Consider the following 25,281-nt stretch of genomic DNA (forward strand, 5'->3'; position numbering starts at 1 on the left):
AGATGTAGGTCTTTATTGTGCGAAAAAAAAGTGTATTTATAAGTCTTATCAGTGTGGTTACACCTTAGGAAGATGAACAACCACCCTTCAAACCAGCATGTCAATGTAATGTCATGTTTATTAACTTAGGATAGCCCTTGTCTAGGCAGTTCAATGCAACAATTACCTTATTTTACTGATTATGTATTAAATCTACTACTAATTTATCAGTGAAGGGGCATTTTACTGCAGTCCCACGAGAAGGGGAGGGCACCTTTATTCTCGCCGCCCTCTTTGACCATATATGGCCCGTCTGGCGGTTTCGCGATCGGCTACATTCACCCGGCGAAAAGTGAACACGCGACGTCGGTGTGCTCCCGAAACCAGTAACTCGTTTTCAAGGTAATGTAGACTATTATGATGTCTGACAACTGCGGTTCAAATTGATAACATATACAGGTTTCTGTGACATTAAACGTGGGCTTGAAAACAGTTAATTAACCGCCGAATTAGCCGCCTTTAGACCTTGCCGTAGCGAGTTGGGCCTTGCGTCAAGTTAGCTTTAGAGGCTCGGGCCTGTTATTTGTAAATGAGTTAGCTAGCTACCGCTGTTAGCTTAGCTAGAGAACTAACGCAGTCAGCAGTCACTTTATCAAAATCGGTACGACGTTCCTCACATGTATGACACTCTGTCGTAATGAGCTAACGCAGCTCCTTAAGTACTGTCCTCGGCTAATTAACTGTGAAATGACAGATCTGCCGTTAGTATTAGCGACATGAGCAACCGTTAGCATCAGCTGGGCTACCAGGCTTTACAATGTTAAGAACACAACGTGCAAGCAGGTGGAACTCGAAGAAACCAAATTTGGTTCTTGGTTAGACCATTGACATCATAGCTCTTCAGCTTGGACCGTTGATTACGTTAGGACTTTTCTAACAACGTTAGTCCTTCCTTAAAGCCAGCTGTAAGTCTAAGTCACATTGTGATCTCATTTACCGGCACATATGTGATACCGGTTAATGGGCGAGTGTTCCACTTCAAACGGCACTTTTTCCTCATAACATTTCTGACTGATATAGCGAAATGAAATTAAATCCTCCTACAGGTGAATACTAGGTACTGTAATGGTTTTTCCTATAACATGCTGTTATTTAAGAATATGAGTGTTGAGCCATATCTGTCCCTTTCTTGCTGCTGTTGAATAGCCTTACACCACCATGCCATCCGACTTGGCCAAGAAGAAGGCAGCAAAGAAGAAGGAAGCTGCTAAAGCTCGCCAGCGTTCAAAGAAACCCGACGAGTTAAATGGGGAGGGTGAACAACCAGAGACACAGCGTAATGGAGCAGAGAGCAATGGTGAGAGGAGGTCACATCTTTGAGTAAATGTTATAGGCTTGGTTGTGATTTACTAGACCTATATCGTACCTGGAATCAATTTTAGTATTGACTTGTAATTATATTGCCATTCTGTCACATAGGTTAGTGTCCAGCTTGAAATGTGAGCAAAATAATTACTTGATTACATTTTGACAGGTATTGCCAGTTTGACAAAGGAGCTAGATGAATTTGAACTGGCGAAGACCGAGGCACGGGCAGTGACGGGCGTTCTGGCCTCACACCCCAACAGCACTGATGTCCACATTAGCAGCCTGTCGCTCACCTTCCATGGCCAAGAGCTTCTAGCAGATACCAGCCTGGAACTCAACTCAGGCAGACGCTATGGGCTCATTGGCCTTAATGGCACTGGTAAATGGTCTCTCCTGGCATATGATATTGTTAGTCAGTGCCCTCGACATTTTTTTTTATTTTTGTACCTGATCCAATTTTCAGTTTTGGCAACTGGGATATCTTAAATGCTAGACTCCTTTACCACAAAGAACAACAGTTGCTCATTGTCAGTTGTTTCCACAAATGGAAGTGTGATAAATGTTGTACAGAATGGATTTTTGAGGTCACATACTATAACTCATTTTCTTCTACTTTCATCTTCTAGGAAAGTCCATGTTGTTGTCAGCTATTGGGCATCGTGAGATTCCCATTCCAGAGCACATTGATATTTACCACTTGACCCGGGAGATGGCCCCCAGTGACAAAACGGCTCTGCAGTGTGTGATGGAGGTGGATGAAGAGAGGATTATGCTGGAGAAGGAGGCAGAGAGACTTGCCCATGAGGACTGTGAGTCATGTGACGTATTATGCAATAACTGCTACTGTAGGGGGGAGAATTTATTGTCACAGAAGCAAAATTCTTGAGAGAGCAGATGAGATAAACAGATAAACTAAATACAGTCTAATTTGTGTGTAGCTGATCTGAGCAAACAGATGGGCAGCAACAATGAATTTGTCTCGCTTAAGAGTTGAGTGTGTTTGTATAGTAACTGATCACTAAACGACTTTCTCTCACCCCTGCGTAGCCGAGTGTGAGAAGCTGATGGAGCTGTATGAGCGTCTGGAGGAGCTGGATGCGGATAAGGCAGCGGTGCGAGCTTCTCGGATCCTCCATGGCTTGGGTTTCACCGCTGCTATGCAGCAAAAGAAACTCAAGGACTTCAGTGGAGGGTGGAGGATGCGTGTTGCTCTGGCCAGGTAAAGACAAACTGATGTGACCCGTTCTTCCAGACCAGTCCTCTAGTCTCTGGTCTGCCCACAACACTGTCAAGTTATGAGTAGTAGCCTGTCAACATTGAATAATATGAATCTGCAAAATAGCTAGTAATTGAAGTTTTCAAATAAATGAAGTGGAATAAAAGGATTATGTGCATATAATAAAGTATAATCCTGTTCAGGCAGGTCATATTTTGCTGTGACGTTGAGACGTTTTATTAGTCACACTGGACTTTCTTCTGTTTTTCAGAGCCCTGTTCATCAAGCCCTTCATGCTGTTGCTGGATGAACCCACTAACCACTTAGATCTGGATGCTTGTGTGTGGTTGGAAGAGGAGCTCAAGTCGTAAGTTCACCTCCTACTTCATTGCTCGAGTGTGTCCAGACGGTTGATATGAAGTGCTCATCCTGCTTGTCGTCATCAGGTTCAAGCGAATCCTTGTGCTCATCTCGCACTCTCAAGACTTCCTGAACGGTGTGTGCACCAACATCATCCACTTGCATCAGAGAAAACTGAAATACTACACGGTGAGAACACTTTGCTGAAACAATTGCTGGTGTCTTGTGGCAAATTTTAAAAAGCAGAGTGCCTGGAGGGGAAAAAAAAAAATCAGTCTCAGCATCCCTTGCTATGTCTTAAAGACTGACTCTGCCACAGTGATCTCATAATGCTAAATAAGGGGCAGCTGTGGCCTTGAGGTTGGAGAAGCAGCTTGTGATCAGAAGGTTGCCAGTTCGATTCCCCCACCGAATGGGCAGGAAAAATTTGGGTGTGGTGGAGTGATTAATGCGAAAATGCCCCCATTAGCCGGCTGATGCGCAAGGCGCACCCCGGGCGCTTGATAATTGCAGCCCACTGCTCCTGTGTAATTTGCTGGGTGTTGCATGTGTGTGTTCAACTAAGGATGGGTTAAATGCAGAAAACAAGTTCAGTGTGTGTATGTAAAAATATATATACTGCCAATAAAGTGATTCTTCTTCTTCATAAGGAAACAAGGGGTAGGTGGTTACTAATTATGTGTCAGCGTGCAGCCCTGTTGGATGACCATGCAAATCTATTTTTTGCCTTAAGGGTAACTATGATCAGTATGTGAAGACCAGAGAGGAGCTGGAAGAGAACCAGATGAAGCGTTTCAACTGGGAACAGGACCAGATAGCACACATGAAGGTAAATGAGAGACACCATGTGGTGAAATGTTTTAAACACACTCTCCTCAGGTTGGCTTTGGATTAGGTTTGTTAAACCCTTGCTGTACATTATGAGATAATGTACAGCAAGGGTGGATTGTAGCTGCTCTTGGACTTACTGTGACCAAAAGGTTGCTCATGTCCACTATGAAGATATTTAAAAAAGATATTTACTACGATGAGGCTGTCACTAACTGAACTTATTTTAATCTGGGTGTTTTCCAACGTAAGCTCCACAGTTTCTTTTTTTTTTGTTGTTGTTTTTGTTTGAAGTAGCTACCAGTTTTTAAGTATAACAAACATTCATTATTCTGTCTGTCATGCGCTGAATCAAGTCTTGTACCCTTTTTATACCTTTTTCATCTAGAATTACATTGCCAGGTTTGGTCATGGCTCTGCAAAGCTGGCACGACAGGCACAGAGCAAAGAGAAAACGCTGCAGAAAATGGTGGCATCCGGCTTGACTGAAAAAGTTGTAAATGACAAGGTACTGTGATGTGGTTGAAATGGCGGTTTGGAAATTACTGTCAGTATGCTTGTGGCTGGACGCTTGTTCTCAGACTTTTGACCCAATGACACACTTTTTGAAGAAGTGTGTCATGGTACTAATCCATGCCTCTGTCTCTCACAGACTCTGTCATTTTATTTTCCTCCCTGTGGGAAGATTCCTCCTCCTGTTATCATGGTTCAGAATGTGAGCTTCAAGTACAGCGACAACACAGTGAGTGCGGTTAATACTACAGCACAGACAGCTGTGTCCGCTTCGAGATGCATTTCAGGGTCTCATTCATCTGTTCTGTTTCCTTCAGCCGTACATATATAAAAACCTGGAGTTTGGTATCGACTTGGATACACGAGTGGCTCTGGTGGGACCCAATGGAGCAGGGAAGTCCACACTGCTGAAGCTACTGATGGGAGAGGTGGGCACAGTAAATATTTCCACATTACCCCATGAGAACCTGCACTTCAGGGTATTCAAGTCTATTCTCCTTTTCCTTTTGTAGCTTCTGCCCACCGATGGCATGATTCGCAAACATTCTCACGTCAAGATTGGAAGATATCACCAGGTAAATCTCTGAGCCTTATGACAGCACCTCAATACCCTGCAAGTTTCTAAAGCACTGTAAGCCCCTCACCCCTCTGATAAGCAGACATTATAGTCCGCTTAGAAGGCTCAGTGTGATTCAAGGCAAAAATGCTGCTCTGCCAGACCTTCCATAGAAAGTAGATTTACTAATAAATATCTTCTATGTATCTGCTTGTGTTCTAGCATCTGACAGAGCAGCTGGAGCTGGACCTGTCTCCTCTGGAGTACATGATGAAGTGTTTCCCTGAGATCAAAGAAAAAGAGGAGATGAGGAAAATCATTGGTCGCTATGGGCTCACAGGAAAACAGCAGGTAGGGTTGGGATACCCTTCCAGTAGTGAAACTAAAAAAATGAAATGTTTTTGTCATTGTCTGCCAGCGCTACACTTAGACCTGAAATGTCTTCCAGGTCAGTCCGATCAGGAACTTGTCAGATGGTCAGAAGTGCCGGGTGTGTTTTGCCTGGCTGGCCTGGCAGAACCCTCACATGTTGTTCCTTGATGAGCCCACCAATCACTTGGACATTGAGACCATTGATGCATTAGCAGAAGCCATCAACGAATTTGACGGCGGCATGATGCTAGTTAGCCACGACTTCAGGCTAATTCAACAGGTATTTATTCTATTATTTGATTAATTTAACATATGATTGCAAATCTTAGTATTTTATTGATCCCTGGGGGAAATTGTGTAATGACAAATGACACCGTGAGCCACAGGATTTGACTTAACCAGTTGTACTCGGCACCAGTGTAACTTTCATCTCTTTCTTTAGGTGGCTCAGGAGATCTGGGTGTGTGAGAATCAAACCATCACAAAGTGGAACAGGGACATCCTGGCGTACAAGGAGCACTTGAAATCAAAGATTGAAAAGCAAGCGCATGACATTTAAGAAACATCACGCTGTGAGCCACTCCTTTATTTCGCATCATGGATTTGACCTGCAAGCTCCTGAGAGGGATGAGCAGGGTTTGCATTGCAGGAAATGTCCTAAGTAGAACTGAACCGATCTCTTATGCATCTTATTGGACACGTCTCTTGTACATGTTGTACTGTATTTCCATCTCGGTTTGTCAGTGCTGCACCGTGCTGAACCTGACCCAACCTCCCCACCTCCCGACACCTCAGGCTGCACTCTGATTGGCTGATTCACCTGAAGCATCTCAGTGCATTTTGGATTGCATTCCATTGTGCTGTCTTCATAGAAAACTTTTCTTTTTTTTTAATTTTTCAAAATGTTCTGTTTAATCCCAACATGTATGCAGCAGCCTTTAGGTCATATTTTATGATATTTAAAAGTCAACTTTTTTTGTGTAAAAGAGCAGTTCTGCCTTATTTAACAATGTAATGCAATAAAGGTTTGTCTGAATAAACAGAACATAAAAACAGCATATTTAGATTGAGGACTTTATTATTTTAAGCTTAATTAATACAGTACTCTATCCAAAAATCAAAAGCTGTTAGGGAAAATAAACTATTTTACATCTTTGTAAACACAAAATTTGAAGTGACTAAAGAAGTGGCTTTGGATTCTGGCTTGTGAGCCCTATGGCTGCATAGATCCTACATCATCGTATAGCCCACACTACACTGTGTATGCTGCTTAACTCATCTTCCACGTAAATGAAAATGGGTTGGCTGTCTCAAAAAAACAAAAAACAGCTGGCATCTTTTGTCTTAACCAATGCTTTTAAGAAAAAAAGGGGGAATGACAGCCATTTCCAAACTATCAACGGAATCCAGTGCATCTCCAGGATGCACTTACAGAGAAAAATACAAGAGTTTTACAATGATTTGTGGTTAGTTGTAAGCTAACATCCATACAGGTGATCCATACACAAGTTATAAAGTCTTCATTATGAGCTGTGTTCACGTCAAACCGGGCTGGCGTCAGCATAACACTGAAAGGTATCTGTTTTGCTACCTCTGTGACATTGTTATGTTAACCAAAGTTTCATTAGTACATGCCAGTTCTTTCAACTAAGATAATCATTACAACAAGTAATATTTTCTCATATTTGTTGCGCATTATAACATTTCACACTAAAACATACTGACTTGCTCATCATGAAACATCACTCCTTTTGACAACTTGGTTCTTCTAGTCAGTATCTGCCCAGATCAGTCATGTAAAGACCTGGCAGGATGGTTTAAAAACAAATATTTTTTTTTGTCATGGTGGCAGCAACATGAGCATCCTTTTGTTTTTAAGGATTTCAAGCCAATCATAAAGTTACAGGAGTCGACATCTTTAGTCTTTAGAAGCAGTAAGTGTTACACAACATAAAGTGAAATTAATATTTTCATTATATTGGACAGCTCACACCTGCAGCAGTGTTTTCTGCACGATTAATAGTTTTGAATAGCAACATTCAAGCTAATAAATAAACTAACTCACCGCCTAACAAACATTAGGAGGTTAATGTGAACTCAGCTTGTTCTTGTAATAAATCCAACATGACATGAATGCAGCTTAAGATTCATTGTTAGCTGTGTTCGCTTCCCCACGAAACTACTTCTTCTTCAACCGTATTTAGTTAAACTGACAATTTCTTTTTTTTAGTTTTCATCTGTTAGTCATTATACTCTCAAAATACATGCTGTGTTGCGAGTTACTTCTCAGACACTTAATGTGTTCCTACCAGTCGGCTTGAGAAGTGCCAACCAGGAGAAAACTTGTAGCTCCAACCTATAAGGCTACACAAAAACTCCTAAAGCTGTTATGTTTGTCACATGGGGTGTTCAATACCTATAGTGTGTATGCATGTAAATACAGATGATACGTAAACATTGGTAATGGCCTAGTTTTTAAAACATGAGGCTCACTGTTAAAGGTTTCAACTTGGTAGCACGCCTGATTGGCAGATTAGTGGCACAAGCTGCAGTTGAAACAGTGCAACTGGGAGGAGTGTTTTTAAGAGGATCCCGGTGGAACTATGTCTCACGGGCCAAAAGGGGGATGCAGCAACCAGTGGCGCGCTCGGGTACCGTTATGCATGGACCAACCGAGGCTATCCATGCTCACTGGGCTTCCCACTCCTCATCTGAGACCTCATCAGCAGGGATGATGCGAGTGTTGCTGGCACGAATGCTGCTGATGTTAGTGAGAGAGAGGAGGTTTGCAATGCCCATCAGACTGACTCCGGTGCCGTCCAGGTTCACCTGAGCCAGATGCATGTGTTTCAAGTACTTTAGGCCTGAGGAAAACATTGGGGGAAAAAAATGCAAAGAAGTCATTCATCGAAGTAAGAAAAGATTACATTTGTCTGCCTTGGTGGAGCCCATGATTTGAAGAGTTTGACCTCACCGTGGTCTGTGATCCGTGTGCGGCTGAGATTGAGTTTAACAAGCTGACTGCAGTGGATCAGACCTCTCCTCACTACTGTGTCTCCCACCTGACTGCTGGCTAACCCCAACTCCTGAAAAATAGGAAAAAAAACCACCATTAACAGCAGAAAAACATCCCGCATAAAAATGCATGGAGATTATCTTTATAACACAGGCTAATTAACCTGTCAGCATCTAATTTTAAACATGTCACCCAGCCTCAATCCCCTTAACTCTGTAAAAACACTGGAAAAATTCTTCCTTTCAAGTTTTTTTTTCCTTTACATAACCGACTACCCCCTTTCTGAGCCCCTCATTTAAGCCAGGCTTAGCACATTTTTACCACTTTTAACCCTGAATTAATGAGCAGTGCAATGTAGCACTGCAGAACTGAGAACTGCAGCAACTATGGAAACAAGTGTGTGAACCCAGGGTTATCAAGGAATACAGTTTGAAACTAAATACCCAGGGTAACTGTAAGTACAACCAGTGTTAAATGTGATTTAAGTTAAAGGAACAATTCATCTCCAATGTAGGCCCTAAACGAAACTGCTCACAACAAGGTCTGTGGATTATCTTGCAGTAACTTGTCATGATTTCATAAGAGAGACACTGGTGAATTTTTTGAAGCTTTAAGCACCACGAGCAAAGTGCCATCTAGCTCCACTGTTTTGAGAAAAGGCAGACCTCTCTACAGTCAGTATGTCCAACACTGTCAATTCACACCAGAACAATCTAGATGATGCTTAAGTATTTTTTTTTTTTTAATTTTGGGGTGAAATGTACCTTTAACCTTTAACAAAAGGATAAAATTACAGAGCAGCATATTTTTATTTCACTACCATGTCTTTAACTAAACCTGCGCTCGCCAACTGACAAATACACAAATGTGACCAGTAAACTCACCTTGAGGTGCGGCAGACAGGTGATGAGCTCAGCCACTCCTCGGCTGGTCACTGCTGTTCGGTCCAAACACAGCTCCTCCAGCTCCTGCAGGCCACGCAGAGACGGGAGCCCTGCATCTGTCACCTGAGTGTTGCTTAGTGACAGCTTCTTCAACCTGCACAGAGTTTGTACAGTACTCCTGTCTAACACCTCTGCTGCAATCATACAGAAACAATGACACCTATTGTACAAGAACACAACAGTAACTGTGGGGATGACCTGGTCATGGTGGAGAGCAGGCTGACTCCCTGGTCTGTGACTTGTGTGTAGTCCGTCAGATCCAGCTCTGAGAGCAGAGACAGCTTAGAGAGGAATGCCAACCCACTGTCTGTCACACTGTGGCGTCCAGGGAGGGTCAGGTGAGTCAACTTTAGACCTGGGAGGAGAGTGGAAATCTCTTTTAAGAGTCGGATTCACCACAGACTTGGACCGTTTTCTCACACTCCATCCGCCTGCTCATTTCTGGATGTTAATTCTCCATTACACACCTGAGATGATCTGAAGGGCCCGATTGCCGTCCGCTACAGCAACACCCGCCAAACTGAGGGAAGACAGGGCAGGGTGGGAGGCGAGGTGCTCCAGAGAGCTTTCTGTCACACCTGTCCCATCCAGGTTGAGTGTCTGCAGGTTGGGCAGCTCTACCAAAGCAGACACGTCCCTGACCTGGCAGAACAACACACATCAACACAAAGAAATGTCATGACTGCATAATAGAAGGATAAGCTGGCTGTTTTGTGAGATCAAACGGCAGATGTGCCGGCAGAGCCGGAGTACCTTTGTCTGCTTGATGCTGAGGAGCCGCAGTTGCGGCACACAGGTGGTCAGGACTACCAGTGTGGCCTCAGTCACAGCCGTCTGGTTCAGGCTGAGCTGAGAGAGGCGGGACTGAGTTGACTGGAGGTACAGCACCATCCCAGCATCAGTCACTTTGGTCTGGTCCAGGGACAGGAAACACAAACTCTTTAAACCTTGCAGACACAGAAAGAATGAAAATGTTGTTAAGTGGCACAAATCATCAACACTACACACAAATCACTCCTGGGAGAAGGCACCAAAATGAAACACAAAACATGATTAAATTCTGAATTTCTCTGGGTCTGAACATTGTTGGAAACATCTTGGATAATGCAAGCACACGACTCAAAATATCTAAACAAAGCTCTAGTTGCTTGTAGACCATTTAATGCTGAAGTACTGAATATTTTATCTTGAACACAAAGCAGCTTATGTTTGGAGGTGGCATTCTTGCACGTAATTGTAATTATTATACTTATTATCCCCTCCTGCAATAGTCAGAAGGTCTGTGTAAAAGTCTGACCTGTGATATGCTGCAGACAGGAGTCGGTCAGTTTGCTACAGGAGGCCAGATTGAGGTACTGGAGTTTGACCAGGCTGGACAGGATGGACAGCCCTGAGTCTGGACAAAACAAGTTTGGCAGATTAAAATAAAATAACATGGACAATCACCAAACATGCTGCACAGCAAGTAGCACATCAGAACAGATGAATGAAAAGTCTAAAACTCCATCCTGGGATATACTGCAGTACCGGTGATGAGATGCGAGTTGACCAGACTCAGATGTTTCAGTGTTTTGAAGGCCCGCAACTGCCGCAGAAGCTCATTGGTGGAGTAAGGGTAGCAGTTTAAGACCAACTTCTGCAACGGGCAGCCGAAGAAGAGCTCCAGGGTGCGTGGACGTAGGAGCCTCTCTCGAGACATGTGGTTGAGCAGAAGCTCCGCTAGCTCTGGGGTGAGGCCTGCCAGACTGCTTCTGTACTGCATGTTGGGAGCTGAGAAGAGTCAAGATGCAGAAAGACAACAGTGAGTAAACAAAGCAATGAGAGCCAGTGAGTCTCATAATTGAGTATTGTAAAAATCACGCCTAACCAGTCATGAGGTGGACAGTTGCACGGCTGGCCAAGGCACATAGGGATGGCACGCTTGGTGTCCTGAAGGGTCTTTTAGGAGGCGATGGTTGTCCCTGGGAGGCACGGGCGTCTTCTTGCTGTGCAGCTCTTTGAAGACGCTCCAATGCAGCCAGACCTGCAGCTGCACCTGCATCCTCGGGCTCTGCTGGGTCCTCTTCTGGAGCCTCCCTGTAACACACAAACATAACCGTCTTTTACACACATACTGGGTTTTAATGTGCATTGTGAATCATCTCTCTCAGCCTTCCTGTCTATAACTCATAATGTCTATCGGGATATTGCAGCAAGAGAGCCGACCGACCCCGTTTTAAATTGTTGAATACATAACAAAGCATTAATTGGGAACCATACAATTAGGGCTGCAAGCATTATCAATTTATCTGCCAGTTTTCACAACAAAGGAGATTATAGCATTTAGCATTTTTGCATGAAAAATGATGACAAAAAAATGACAATTTTTCAAGTGTCAAAATAGTTACCAACAGAACAATAAACTGTAGAGAAAATTGATTCACTATAAGTAGCTGCAAAATATTTAAAGATCAACTGAAGTCCAGTGGAAAATACTGAAACTGTAATACATATAAAATTGTTTCACAGTTCCTATATTATGTTAGTATCATTCTGTCTCTCACCTGAGTCGATTGCCTTGGTCTGGCCAGTAGTGCCTTGGTTCAAATTCTCCTCTGAACCTGTTCTCCGGAAAGAAAGGCAGCCTCGGCATTCCTGTGAAAATTACACAAGTGACAGGTGTAATCCAATCCATAAGGATGTTCTAATACCACCACACTGAAACTCAAAGCCTGTTCATACATATAAGTACAGTTTAAGTCACTTCTTGAGCATTTGTCTAGACTTGCTGAGGAATATCCCATACCTCTAATCATGATCAACATCTTCTACTCTCGTTCTTTGACTCTCCTCTAACTTCAGCTGGGACTGAGCTCTTGGTCACTCTCTGGTCTGGCACATATTCAGGACACTATATGACAACCACATGCTCTGAAAGACTGAACGTGATTGGCTGACCGGCTGTAAGCACTCTCAAAACTCAGTTTTCACCGCTGGGGCTCAGTGGCTCTGACCCTGTGTACTATATGTTTGACAGAAAGGGCCATTCACCTACATATTTCCTAATCCTAATCTTTCTTACGTATGACACACATTACTAGGGTGGGTGGGCTAATGTTCTGTATACTGTGAAACACATTATGCAACATACAGTATGAAACTTAGTGAAAGTACTTCAACAACTGAAAGTGAAAGGCCAGGGTCATCTGTTTCTGGCATGGGAGAACAAAAACATCTATGTGGATGGAGACATGAGAAGGCAGGAGGAGGAGAGGAGAGAGGAGGGGGGGTAAGATGTAGGTCAAAGAAGGCATCAGGTGTCTGCAATAACCTCAAACACAGGTACCAGTACCATTAAGCACGAGATGTGGTTCCTCCTCTTCTTGTTCCTCATCCACCTCTATGCCAGCAGCTCCCTCAGCATTACCAGGAACCAACCTCTGGCCTCGCCCTGTTCAACAGAACATTATGGAGTTGCAATGTGGAAGAAGCTATTTATGAAGTAAAAATCCCATTCTGTTTCTCTGTAGGCAATGTGAAGTGATTCATACTTGGAGCATTTTCAAACTTGGAATGACATGACATGGATTTAATATTCACCCCAGAAGTGAGCCAACCCGGAGAGTGAAGGACCAGCTCCTGGTAAACCCGCGTAATTCACTGCCTCTTCCCACACCTGGTTGGGTAGTGGAGGAGGCAGAACAAGGTCCTGCCCTCCCGCCCCCTCCAGGGCAGGGATTTGTGGCTGTCCTCCCGCCCCCTCCAGGGCAGGGATTTGTGGCTGAGGAGAGAAATCGCACGGAGACGGCTCATTCTGTCCCGCTGATGGTGGATCTGCAGGACTCCATGCATCGTGAGGTGTCTCTGGAGGAGTGGTCTGAATACACAGTGCAGCGTTGGGTGTGAGGCCCAGAGAGCGCAGCGAACAAGCGAGCTCTGCCTCCCCAAAGCGTTTCCGTGGAAAACCCTGGAGAAGGGAAAAGGAGGGTAGGGAGGGGTGACGTCCGGTTATGTGCTCCACGACGCTGCGTAGAGGAGCATCAGCTGGGAAGCGCTCACGCATGGACTCGCCGGATGGGAGCCGAATCTGCAGCAAAAAAGCATGAGATTTAAACACCTGCCATTCCATAGTTTGACTGAAACTACTTCATACACGTTCAGATAGCTGAATCCTCCACAGCCTCACCATGAGGACACAGTTGTTATCCACATTAGTCTGAATCTTTCTTTCAGGCCTCTGCCCCTCACCACTGGGAGGGGACGTCTCTGTGGCAGCGCCGGTCTGGATCTTCTCCTGCAGACTCTTCCGATCTTCAGCTATCCGCTTTAACACCATCTCACGCTCCTGGCAGACCAACACACATAAGACAAGATGTTCTGTTTTGTTTTGACACTACAAATCAGATGCTTGGCCTGAGGCATTTTGTTCTCTGCACGATAAGAAACAAAGTGGAAGTCTAGCTGAGTTGGCACTGTTCAGCACAAGAAGTCCGTCTTTTCAGCACTGCTGACCTGTTTTTTTTGCCGTCTCTCTGCTCTGGCCTCCTGAGCGACGCGTTGTCTCTGCTGCTCTTCAAAGTTACTCTTGTCCTGCTTGATGCGGGACTCGACCGGGAGCGGGTCCAGGGACGAGGTGTATGGCTGCGATGGTCTGAGCACCAATGAAGGAGCGGCTTTTAAAATAAAAAAAAAAAAACATACACTCAATCTTGCACCCTAAACCATTCATTTCTTTAAGTGACACTGAAAATGTCAACGACTTGATATATTACAATGCTGCATTAATCTTAGATGTGATTCTCTATCTTTCAAGCAAACAGTCACTGGTGTTATACCTCTGCTGTCAGAAGGAGATGTATGTGTCTCTGAAGTGCTCGCTGCCTCTTTGGGTGGGTTGAAGGCAGAAAATGCTGTCTCAGCTGGCTGTGACGACTGCTTGACCAACTTGTGCCGCGGAAACTGACCCTGTAAGAGCCTGCCAACATATGAGAGAAGGACACAGACGTAGTTTACTGAATGGAGTGGTATTTTACAAACTCAAGAGACATTTTTGCACTCCTCTTCTGTCCTTGTGAGCTGCCACAACAAGTGAATTTCCCCACTGCGGGATCGATAAAGTTCATCTCATCTCACATTCTATTAGCAGATTTCAAATTTAAGAAAAAGGCTGCGAGAACTCACCACTCAGCAGCATCTGGCACAGAAAAATGGCCCGCCTGTAGAGCTGCCTGGATCTGTTCCTCTGTGAAACCCATCTCACTGAGGACGAGGAACAACTCCCCAATAGTCTGCTAAACAAGCATATCAAATGGGCATCAAAAAGTCCTGTTGGCTGACCAAACAACCTTTGTGGTTATTTTCCCATATCAGTGACTGCACAAATGGTGACTAATGAGAGACAGTTTATCTGGCTCATAATGTCTTAAAAAGCATTCAAAGCTTTTTTTTTTGTCCAGACTACATCCTTCTTTATTGTTTCCTTAGGTGTTCCAGTTAACTAACCCAAAGTCATTATTTATGATGCATTAAAGCACACATTTTAAGCTTGTCTTTTACTTTGTTTATTGTTTCTATTCTAGTTTTATTACACTTTTGTTTGATCTGCCATAATCTCTTCATACTACAATCCAATCGGTCACATATATTTCAGTCCATATAAGAGTGAAAGATTATAGTCCTGGTTTAAGTGCTCTGTTGCGTCTCTTTGGTTTTTTACATTAATTTGCTTTTGTTGTGTTTTTAACTGCATATTGTTTCTGCTTTGTATCTTTGAATGTTGAATCTTTAAAACTGCAAAATGTGCTTTCTGGGATAACTTATGTGGTGAACATTTTTCAAAAGCGTGCAATCAAAATGTGCATAATCAAAAAGTAAAATTAAACTCACACACAACAATGTATAATATTAACAAACGATCAAGCTGCCTCCTTTTATTTAATTTCACCACTGAAGATCATATGTGGAAGAAGGAACTGAACTGTCTGACCCAAACTGAGTTTTTTTTTCACTCTTTTACATCACTTACTTACTGTGTCTATCTTTCTAACATGAATAATGCCTTTCACAGTCATGTTATAGCTGCCACACGCTCGTTAAATTACTTGTTCAATTTGCTATGACAGTTTGTTCCCGTTTGATAAGTTAGCTCTGCTTTCATTAACGCCTCTAACTCTAAGTTACCTTGGCTGTAATAACAGAAATGTTCACTCTGCTTTGGCGTCTACTGGCTACATCTTAATATTTGTTTTCCCTTCTTTGTCCTTCATGACCGTTACCTCTGACTGAGGCTGACCTGCACTTGCGCCTACAATTCCAGGTCCATGTTAGTTCACAAAGTTTTTGGTCTTAGTCAGAGCCTATCGGGACAAATGCATTAATTCACATTAATGTCAGCGAGTTTAAACTTAACAACAGACAACAAGCTAAGCTGCAGCTAACGCTAGGTCTGTCGTTATGCCTTTGGTACAGTGAGTGGATGATGTAAACAAACAACGTTAGCATGACGGCTAACAGTTGTAGCTATCTGAGGGGGAGGACGATGGCGAGGCTAAAGCTAAACCAGCTAGCAGCTGTTGATGTACAGCGCAGTGTTATGTCAAAAGCAGCTCGGTAATCTGCAACTTACCGGAGAGCCAGTAGAACTCATATTGTTGTTTCAAACGTTAACGTAATAAAAATCAAAGTGAGACTAATTGCAACTTAGTTGACTTCCTGGTTGGGTCCGGTGCGCAGACTGCTATGCTAACACTGATCTCTCCCAGTTTAGTAGATTGACAGAATATCAACATGAAACCAGCCTATCAATACTGTGGAGAGCAGATATTTTCTCCACTGGGACAGCGGCGTATAAATCCAGTCCACCTCTCAGTAACGGACACACCCAGCCGCCTTCCTACTGACAATAATCTTAATCATCTATGACTAAGCGTGTCCATGTCATCAGAGGAGGTTGCTTTCGTTAAGGCACAGTTGAGCTGTAGTTGACAGACGGTAACGTTACTGCCGGTGAAAGTGAAAAGTAGTGGAAAACATACCACACACGTGACTCGGACGCAGATTGTGGGAATATTAGGACTGACAGAATCAAAAGAAAGAAATTAAACAGAAGGAAAGTGAAAATAAAGCGCTAATCCGTATAATAATTTTATTTAACGGGTGAAAGTTCTGGCGTCAGTACCAGAAAGCCACCAGTAGGGGTCGCTCTGTTCACACTGATGCACCAGGCACGCTGCTCAAAATTGGCAAATCAATGATGTAAAAACTTTATTGATTGAGCCAACTTTGGCATTCTAGATAGAAAGATAATTTCTTATAATCTCGATGCGTAATTGTGATCAGTGCTGATGGGCATAGCTGAATTAAAAAAAGTGGGACTGTGGTCCAAAATCAGCTGTCAGGCCTCTGTTAAACCACCACTTCTCCCACACTTTTTGGAGAGTGTTTTGACTATCTGTGTCAGAATATTACAAATTCTCAAGTGTGCATGTGTCAGTTCTGATATAAGTTGTGATGGGCACAAAAAGCAGAATTAGACAGTTTACTTGGTGTTTGTTCAAATACAATCTTGGCAATAAGTAGGCGGTCAGCAGAAGGAAGTACTAAAAAGGGAGCAGGAAGGCAGATTAAAAGGCAAACAAACAAGGAGTGATCATTAGCAGACAGGCTGAATAAGCTAAATTAGCTGAATAAGAGCTGTAAAACATAATATCCGATTTGGCATCTGTGTGAGTGCAAGCTAGTGATCTGGTCTATTCTCCCAAGCCACCTCGGGTACACCCAGTCAGACGTGGTTGGCAAAAATCCTCCATTTAAAAGACCCTTAGTCAGTAAGGGGCCTGAAGTGTGTCAGGAATATAGCCCGCACCACCACCACCACAGTAATCAATTGATACGAGGCAAAGTGGATCGACGCTTACAGGTTGTTTACACTATCTTCTGGCCCTGCCATCTTCTGTTGTCCACTTATGTGATCCCGTGCCAGCTGTAGCCTCAGTTTGTCCTGTTTCAGTTGACAGGAGTGGCACCATGTGTGGTCTTCTACCGCTGTGGCCCATCTGCTTCGAGGTTTGACGTGTTACGCATTTTGAGATGCACTTCTGCAAACCTTAGTTGTAATGAGTGGTTATTTGAGTTACCAGCTCAAACCAGCCTGGCCGCTCTCCTCTGACCTCTGTCATCGACAAGGCATTTTTTTTGCCCAGAAAACTGCTGCTCACGAGAAATGTTTCCTTTTTCAAATGATTGTCTGTAAACCCTATGGTTGTGCGTGAAAATCCCTGTAGGCTTGCATCAGCAGTTTCTGAAATACTCAAACTAGCCTTTCTGGCAACAACAACCACATTCAGAGTCACAGTGATCATCTTTCTTCCTCATCGCAGATTGTCTTGACTTGGGGTACTGCAATAGACTGACAATCATAATAATGCTTGTGATATTTAATAATGAAGTATTGATATCATTTTAATTATACACATATGATAATATTGTGTAAATGATCCGATGCAGATTGCAGATCTTTGTTTATCACTTCATCTGGTTGCTTTTTCATTATTCACATACTGTAATTGTTATTTTTATAAGCTAAGATATGGTTATGGTTACACGTTCCAGACACCTGCACCTTCCTACATCCATAATTCAAAAAAATAGATGAAACCACAATGAACAAAGTTAAACATTAATTTGACTTATTGCACTTTTTTCAAAATGAGGTTATTATAAACAAGCAGCAATGAGAAATATTGTTAAAATTGTCTTTGAAAATAAGAAGAATTATATAAGAATTTTGATCATATTACAAGGTCTTCAATTGTATCATTCATATATATTTTAGTATAATAGTATATCAGTCATGTACTTTCTTCAGGTTTTTGCATTTCTCATGCATACTGGTCTAATAGTTGCGATTTAAATGGGATTTATTTTTTATTTTATTTTTTCCTCTGTTCTTAACAGTCCCATGACAACACGACATCTGCATCTGCTCAGGATTGTGTGGGGAAAAAAAAAATCAAAGTTCATTGCAAGCACTAAATGGATCGTTTTGTGGTTTTCTTTGTTGGTCAGTGAGTTAATATATTTTTAAGAACCTAATCTGATTAAACGTAGATTTAATTTGTTTAATGGTGATGATAATGATAATGTTGTTTTCTCTTATGTAAAGACAGTAAACTGACCTTTACTGGGATAAATGCCAACACCTAAACATAGCTTATAGCATTCATCCTCCTGTAAATGAATCCTCGTGTTTCATTTCAGTTTACGTCAAATCACGGTTTCAGTACATAACTGTGCAATGTCACTAACAAGGGAACTCAAAACGTGGAACTGATATTAAATATTTTACTCTTTATGACAGTGGAGGTCATGTGCATCATAACGGAAAGACGGAAAAAACTGCCTTCATCACAAATATGATTCATCCTTTACGCAGGCGCAGCAATTTCTGTCTGGAGAAAATGGCAAGAAGTTCCACGAAATTAAAGCGTAAAATCGGAAGTCTTCAATTTTGACTTCAAGATAAAAGCATAAAATGGCGTTTGAAAGAAATCAGCGCGTCCCCGGCTGGACTGTGATGTTTTTAGCATCATTTATTAACTACGAGTTCATCACAAAATACAATATTATGTTTTTTTGGTGGTAGTTGCATGTATTTACCTATGCTCTTCTCGAAGCATTTTGACTTGAATTTTCTACCGGAAGTTGATTTGTACTGATTTTAACCAACTGACATCGCTTGAACGAGCAAGTCATTCAGAGAGAGTTTGAGGTGAGTACCAGACGCCGGTGTGTAAATAAGCCAGAATCTGCATGTTAGTATAACCCTCAGAAAGATTTCGCTCTATGAAATACGTGTTTTTTGCTTTGTATAGTCGTTTTATTGAAGGTCACGTACTGGTCTTGACTGTTGACTTATTTTCCTGTGAGGAGAGGCGACATTGACAGCCAGTAACTGCCACACATGCACTGAACGTGTCCGCCGCAGCCGCCGTTCACTTCGCTTTGTTCCTCGGTTTATTAATTAGGTAACGGAGGGGGGAAAGTCCTGTAAATGTGGCCGGACTTAAGAGTTTTGCTGTGGCTTAAGGCTCTTGACAGACTGGTGGGAAGTAGGGTTGGACGATATAATGCTAGAAGAGTTCCTCATCTTAGCAAGCTAGTGGTCACTCCTCCTGACAGTCGCTCCAGTGTGAAAATGTGATGGTCATGTTGAAGAGTTGGCTGGGGTTAAGCGTGTCGTTGTGTCTTGTGACTGAGCAAGGCTTGCAACACGGCGGTGTGGAGACTGGGAATGTGGTCCGCTTTACTCATTCATTCATTGGCTTATCCGGTCACAGGGTGACATAATTACAAAAAGTTGTCATTGACGAGTTAGGTCAGGATAAGTGTGAATATGAAAATTTACATATATTGTTGCTGTTAACATCCAACAATTTGATCAACTCATTGAAATGTCGCTTAATATAATCCACGATGTCCTACATGAGAACCCAGATTTCTTCCCATTGACCTCCATGTACGACGTCTATATTGTTTAAGAGTGTGACGCACTAATGAGGTAGCATAATGTAACATCATGTCCACAAATAAGCTGAAATATTCACTTTATAATGATATGAAGTGGAATTTCAGGCTCGTCACAGTTATTCAAAATCAAAATACAGGTTCGTTTTATTTGTGAACCTGTAGCTGGCAAGTATTTTTTTTTTTTTTTTTTCTCTGTTTGTTTTGGCATTTTTTGAGTGAACTGTGGGGGCAGGGCCTCACAGGATAAGACTTATGGACTCAAACTGAAGTTTATTTTAGCCCCCCAGTAGACATTTTGACTTGACAAACAGGTGATTCTGATAACATTAATTGCTTCTTGGTACTAATGACTGGAGGCGAGCCTTCATTTATGTTATTAGATCCAAATGTGTTTTTTTTTCCTCCTGCTGCAACACTTTAAATAAATAAACCTACAGTTCATGTCAGTCAAATCTAAAATTTGAAGGAGATTATCTTGCCCTTGAGTCCAATGCCAGTATGGCAACTGAGACCTGTTTATTGTAAACTCCAGAATTTTGGGTGGAAGTTCACTTGCATTTTGCATTTGCACAACAGAAACTGAGAAAACCCAACTTTTCTCGTTGTGTTTCTCGTCTTCCAAATGTTGTTATCAGTTGATCAAACTGAACGTTACGCGAGAGGGATTGTGAACCACGGTCACATCAAAATTAGATTCATTAATCCATATCAGCTGACTTATGACGAATTAAATCCCTGTAAATTTTAATTAATGATTAATACGTTACCTAGTTTGAGAGCCATGGTACCAGAATTGTTTACCTGTCACAGGGCTAATAGATGTCAGGACTTGCCCTGTGGCAGGATGGAGGAAGGATGTGTCTCAGCAGTTGCCGAGTCACCAATATCATCTCCACATACACTGCAGGTTATATAAGATGGTTTTACTTTAATGTAAAGAGATGATCTTTTCCTTGACGTTCCTAAATCAAAGTACATCACAACACCATGACATTTTATTGCCTTACAGTCCTGGCATTTCAAGGACCCTTTCAGTAACAGAATATAAAATGTTTGACTTGGTGAATCTGACCTTGTTTGATCTCTAAAGAAAAGAAAAAAAGAGCACTCTCAAATTCCAGAGCCACTCAGCTTTCCTTTTGTCATATAATCCCGTGCGGTGCTTGAACACATCAGACAGATCCATCTTAGCTGGGAGATAACAATCGCAGCTTTTATTTGTTTTTCTTCGCCTCGGTGGAATACGTCAAACAGACTTATTGTAAACTGATTTGTGACAACGGTCGTGTGTTTGGTGGTGGTGGTGGTGGGTCAAAGCACAAACAGTTGAGCAGAGTTTCTCCACATTCCTGTTGTGAATTGCTTGGTCATGCAGAAGACGAGGAGGAAAAGAGGTAGATAATGCGTGTTTTTCTTGTAATCATGGCCTCTTGCCTCTTCTTGTTTATTTTACCTTCTCCTCTGAAGATAAACAGCTCTAGCATTTAAACACATGAAACTAAACTAAATGCTATTATTTTAGGTCTGTTTTACAATTAGAAGCTGTGGAGTCACATCATTGTATGCAGTTAAATGTGCTTTCTTGGCTGTTGCTCTACTCTAATCTACTAAGTTGCTTTTAATTACCATTAAGCACTTTGGCAAGACACCTTGAAACGTGCATAGTCTGGGATACCTTCCTGTCACTTTAAACTCCATTAAGCTGTCTGTGGAGCATTTAATTCTACTCTTAACTACACAAGACATGATGAGGAAACATTGCCACTCTTCCCACCTCCTCCTTTGTTGTGGTCATCCTTTCCCATGAGGGTATGAAGTTTAAACTCTCAGGGTTTTTTCTCAGTTTTGCTTGCAGGTTCAACAACAAGTGTAATCACATTGCGTTGTTTCCCAGGAAATGGATCAATGGTTGATTTGTATTTGACCATTCTGTGAGGGCTTAGGCTTTTGTTTGGGTTCTGGGAGCCTGAGGGGGATATTTTATTCCCGTCTCAGTCTCATGAGAGTAAATACAGTTATTACAAGTGTACCAGGCCAAAACCACACAATTAACCGTGTTTGTGTGAGAACATGGCTTTACCTTTTGTCCAGCTGGTGCAACCCAAGCAGTCCTGGATGTAATTTTTATAAGTGCCACAACACTAGTGGACCTGGATCAGTTGCTGGTGATTGTTTAAAAAAAATTATATTGCGGTTTAATTCCCTTGGGTGATCTACCATGGAGTTGTTTCCTCAGAGGACTTTATTATATAATGGCATCTGAGTCTACAGGAATAGAACCATTCCAACCATACAGTCATACAGGGTTAGAGGGTTAGGGCTAACCCCAACCCTCAGCAACAGTTCAGTGTTTTTATTGCAGTTTAACTGATGTGGGATTTTTGTGGCTGATACTGCTGTGTGTGAGACTGTAAAGCTGCGCAAAACAATGTCTTTATATTATCAATGAGTCAGATTGCTATGTGTAATGTGAAAGGGGTCATTGGTAGGGATAAACTCACACACGATGGTTCTTTTTATAGCATCTTGCAGCTAATTGTTTTGCTTTTGCTCAGTTTCAGTAGGCAGCTGTTTTCAGCTTAATAGTCATGGTAAATCCACTGCAAGCCACCTGCCCAGCACTAAACGAATGACAAAGTAGGTCGCTTAGTGCTGGGCAGCTGATGAACGTGGAGAAGCACTGAACAGCTAAAGAGCCAGATATTTTTTTCTCCGGAGCTAAAAAGTAGAGCAAATATTGGACTTGTGTTTACCAGGTGGCCAAACTGTGGACATCAAGGACATTTCTAATCTACAGACAGTAAAAATGTTGCAGATTATTCCATTCCAAAATGTGTTTTGGCCTCCTAAAATACTCCATGCGCCCCAACTTTCTTAAATGCACAAAAAAAAGCTTGAGGGGGTGACCTATTTTCCTTTTCTGGAGTAGAGGACAATGGGCAGGCATTATGTTAGCCGGGAGGGTTTAGTTGCCTCTTCAATCCCTCTTCACCCCAAAGACAGGTGCTGTCTTGGCTGCAGCCACAGAAGCTGCTGGCTGAAGCCTCTGGCTGGACAAAGAGGGGCAGAGACGATGGATATACATTGAATGAGCGCAGCTGTTTGCTGTGTGAGACTGGAAGAGATCCAGTGACTGCGTGCACATAACTTAGCACAGTTACGCTGAAGTGCCAAATGCTGAGTGAAGTTAGCGTGGCCACTGGGCTGTGAAGAGTAGAGCAGGGAGGTAGAGATGTCTGCATGTTGAAAGACTCTGGTCGTGGCTGGGTGACTTTTAGACTGCTGAGCTATTTCAGGCTGAAACACTCAGAGGCGACAGAGGCGCAGCTATCAGCATACACCACCGCCAAATCCCCATAGAGATTCACAAACAGGGCAGATATCAGTGGTATACAGCTACACCGAGGTCAGCGTTTGCATTGCCAAGCTGCACTGAGCATTGTTCTGGGGAGTTTATGTCAAGTTTTGGAAGTGTACAGTTTTTGCTTGTAATGGTCACCTGTCAGCTGATGATACGCCATTGTCTTGAAGGTAAACAGTTTGTCCTTTTCAGAACTACTTGAGTGTTGTTTTTTTTTGTTTTTTTTGTAATGTGTCTAGGAATATGGCCTAGCAGACTTGTTTTAGATTCGAAGGCAGAGAAGAATAACAGGAAGCTGGAGGGAGAATTTCCATGTTGTATTAACACTTTGTATAAAAGGTAGAAAAACCGAAGGCAGGATGTTGTTATATGAAAAATCTCGCTGAATGTTATTTTTGTCGATAGAGAGAACATGTACATGAGATGGTTGGGATGATTTTTTTGGACATATATTTGATAACCAAGAAAAAAAACAAATCAAACTTTGATTTAAAATGTCACAGAGCAGCAGGACTGAGGACGTTGTTTCTATTCTGTACAGGTTAAGTGTTGACAAATAAGCATATGGTGTGTTGGTCATGGTCAAGAAGAAGTCGTCAATCGACCTTGCACGCATGAAGTCACACCTCTTTATATAGTCGAGTACAGTGGATAATGCTATTATGAGCACACTGCTGGGATTGAGGAAAGCCTGTGACTTTGAAGTGGACTTCAATTTTAGCTGCTTGTGGCTTTGACTGTGTTTCTTTCCCCCTCAAGACATGCATGTGACTCTACCGTGAGCTCACATCCCTGGGGACGAACAATTATATCTCACACACACACACACACACACACACATACGCACACTACACGGCTCCTCCTAAGGTTGGAATATTTCTTTAGCCCTAAGGCTCGTGTAAGCTGATGTGGAATGCAGTACTTGATTATTTGGCAAACGGGTTAGCAACTTGTTTAGATCACAGGACTGTTCTTTGTTCGCTGCAAAACACAATTAATCTGGCGGCTTTTATGACTTGGTGGGATTATTTGTGTAATAGTGTTGATAACTCCGTGACGTGATAAGTTTGTTGTTTTTTTTTTTTTCTTTTCCATTGCCAAATACTCTTAAGAATCTGCATCATGCCAGGGTGTATTTGAAGGTAGTTTTACTTTTTAAAAGTGATATAGCAAAAAACAGGCGAATTCCAACAAACAATGATGAAACCTGAACCTGATGGGTGTGCAGTTTGCAGGGTGGATGTGTCAGCATCCACTATTATATCAAGAGCCATTAGTGGTTAATAATTAAAGATAGATTGGGCAACATGTCATTGCTTTTGCATTAATTTTATCCAAAGTGCACACACAGTCACAAGTGAATAAACATCCTGCGCAAATTTATAAACATGTGGTTGATGTGCATTATTTTATTTTGACCTGAAACCGAAAAGATCTCGAGATATAAGCAACACCAGTGAGCTTAGTTCAGGATATTGATTACTTAGTCAACCCATTACAGATGCTCAGAAACTTCCTGGCGATGATGCAATGTGCTTTCATGAGAAGTCAAGTTGCCCAATGCTCTATAGAAAGCACGTCTATAATGACTCACTCGCTTGTCCTGCGTCCTGTATTATTTGGAGTGAGAGGTTCATTTGCTTGCATGTGGTGGTAAACCAGACTTTTGTGGCACTCCCTTTCATGTCGCCCGCAACATTTTCACGTGAAAATCCCTTTCTTGACCAGCTCGTTGGTCTGTACCTACTTGTCTGTGTGTCGCAAAATGAATTCATGTAACTCATGCAGATTGAGAAAGACATAAGATATCTTTTCAATTTAGATACAGTATTTCCATAGGTAAACACTGTATGTAATCCTAGCATAATTAAAGGACCAGATAATATGTTTTGCGTTTTTTGGCTCGTTACTGCCATCAACCGATTTCCAAGGCAACTTTTCAGGATTTTTGAATGTTTTTTTATGAAATGAAAATAAATAATAGCGTCTTTCAATAGCTATGGATTGCTATAAAACTATGGAACATTCATGGTTCCCATTCAGTGAATCCTAATGTCCTTTCATCCAAGGCCACCATCGGGTTAATATTATACAAAAAATATGTTTTGTATAATCTTGGCTGCAAACAAATTTCCCTTTGAGGGACAATAAAAGTACTTTGAACATCAGCATGTTGATCTTGTCACTGTGTGCGTGTTTGAGTACTGATGTTAGCGTATCGCTCCGTGCTGCTTTCTACACAGGGCCTAAGTCAGTCTCAGT

The 25,281-nt window shown here is 42.3% G+C and overlaps 2 protein-coding genes across 4 annotated transcripts; one reads left to right on the forward strand and one right to left on the reverse strand.

The window, feature by feature from the left end:
• The first annotated feature begins 223 nt into the window (after positions 1-223).
• On the forward strand, positions 224-6,250 carry abcf2b (ATP-binding cassette, sub-family F (GCN20), member 2b). Its single transcript, XM_046371049.1, has 15 exons — positions 224-381; positions 1,186-1,336; positions 1,514-1,726; positions 1,974-2,156; positions 2,395-2,566; positions 2,835-2,930; positions 3,010-3,112; positions 3,657-3,752; positions 4,140-4,259; positions 4,404-4,493; positions 4,582-4,692; positions 4,777-4,839; positions 5,043-5,171; positions 5,269-5,472; positions 5,635-6,250. Exons 2-15 carry the CDS (start codon positions 1,198-1,200, stop codon positions 5,749-5,751), a joined length of 1,836 nt encoding a protein of 611 aa, XP_046227005.1. The 5' UTR covers positions 224-381; positions 1,186-1,197; the 3' UTR covers positions 5,752-6,250.
• A 2-nt stretch (positions 6,251-6,252) lies between these two features.
• si:ch73-173p19.1 lies at positions 6,253-16,296 on the reverse strand. 3 transcript variants are annotated; one of them, XM_046371046.1, is made up of 17 exons: positions 16,166-16,296; positions 14,313-14,422; positions 13,967-14,106; positions 13,644-13,804; positions 13,318-13,476; positions 12,732-13,218; positions 12,484-12,582; positions 11,696-11,786; positions 11,020-11,228; positions 10,680-10,922; positions 10,450-10,548; positions 9,906-10,099; positions 9,620-9,794; positions 9,351-9,507; positions 9,093-9,246; positions 8,167-8,278; positions 6,253-8,056 (listed from the first exon to the last, which is right to left on the reverse strand). In XM_046371046.1, exons 2-17 carry the CDS (start codon positions 14,384-14,386, stop codon positions 7,881-7,883), a joined length of 2,730 nt encoding a protein of 909 aa, XP_046227002.1. In that variant the 5' UTR covers positions 14,387-14,422; positions 16,166-16,296; the 3' UTR covers positions 6,253-7,880. The 3 variants fall into 3 exon arrangements, with proteins under 3 accessions (XP_046227002.1, XP_046227001.1, XP_046227000.1); XM_046371045.1 differs by lacking the exon at positions 16,166-16,296 and adding an exon at positions 15,757-16,106 and having other exon boundaries at positions 14,313-14,419; XM_046371044.1 differs by lacking the exon at positions 16,166-16,296 and adding an exon at positions 15,757-16,106.
• Positions 16,297-25,281: the final 8,985 nt, after the last annotated feature.

Source organism: Scatophagus argus, chromosome 18 (genome assembly GCF_020382885.2).
Source record: "Scatophagus argus isolate fScaArg1 chromosome 18, fScaArg1.pri, whole genome shotgun sequence".
Classification (NCBI taxonomy): domain Eukaryota; kingdom Metazoa; phylum Chordata; class Actinopteri; family Scatophagidae; genus Scatophagus; species Scatophagus argus.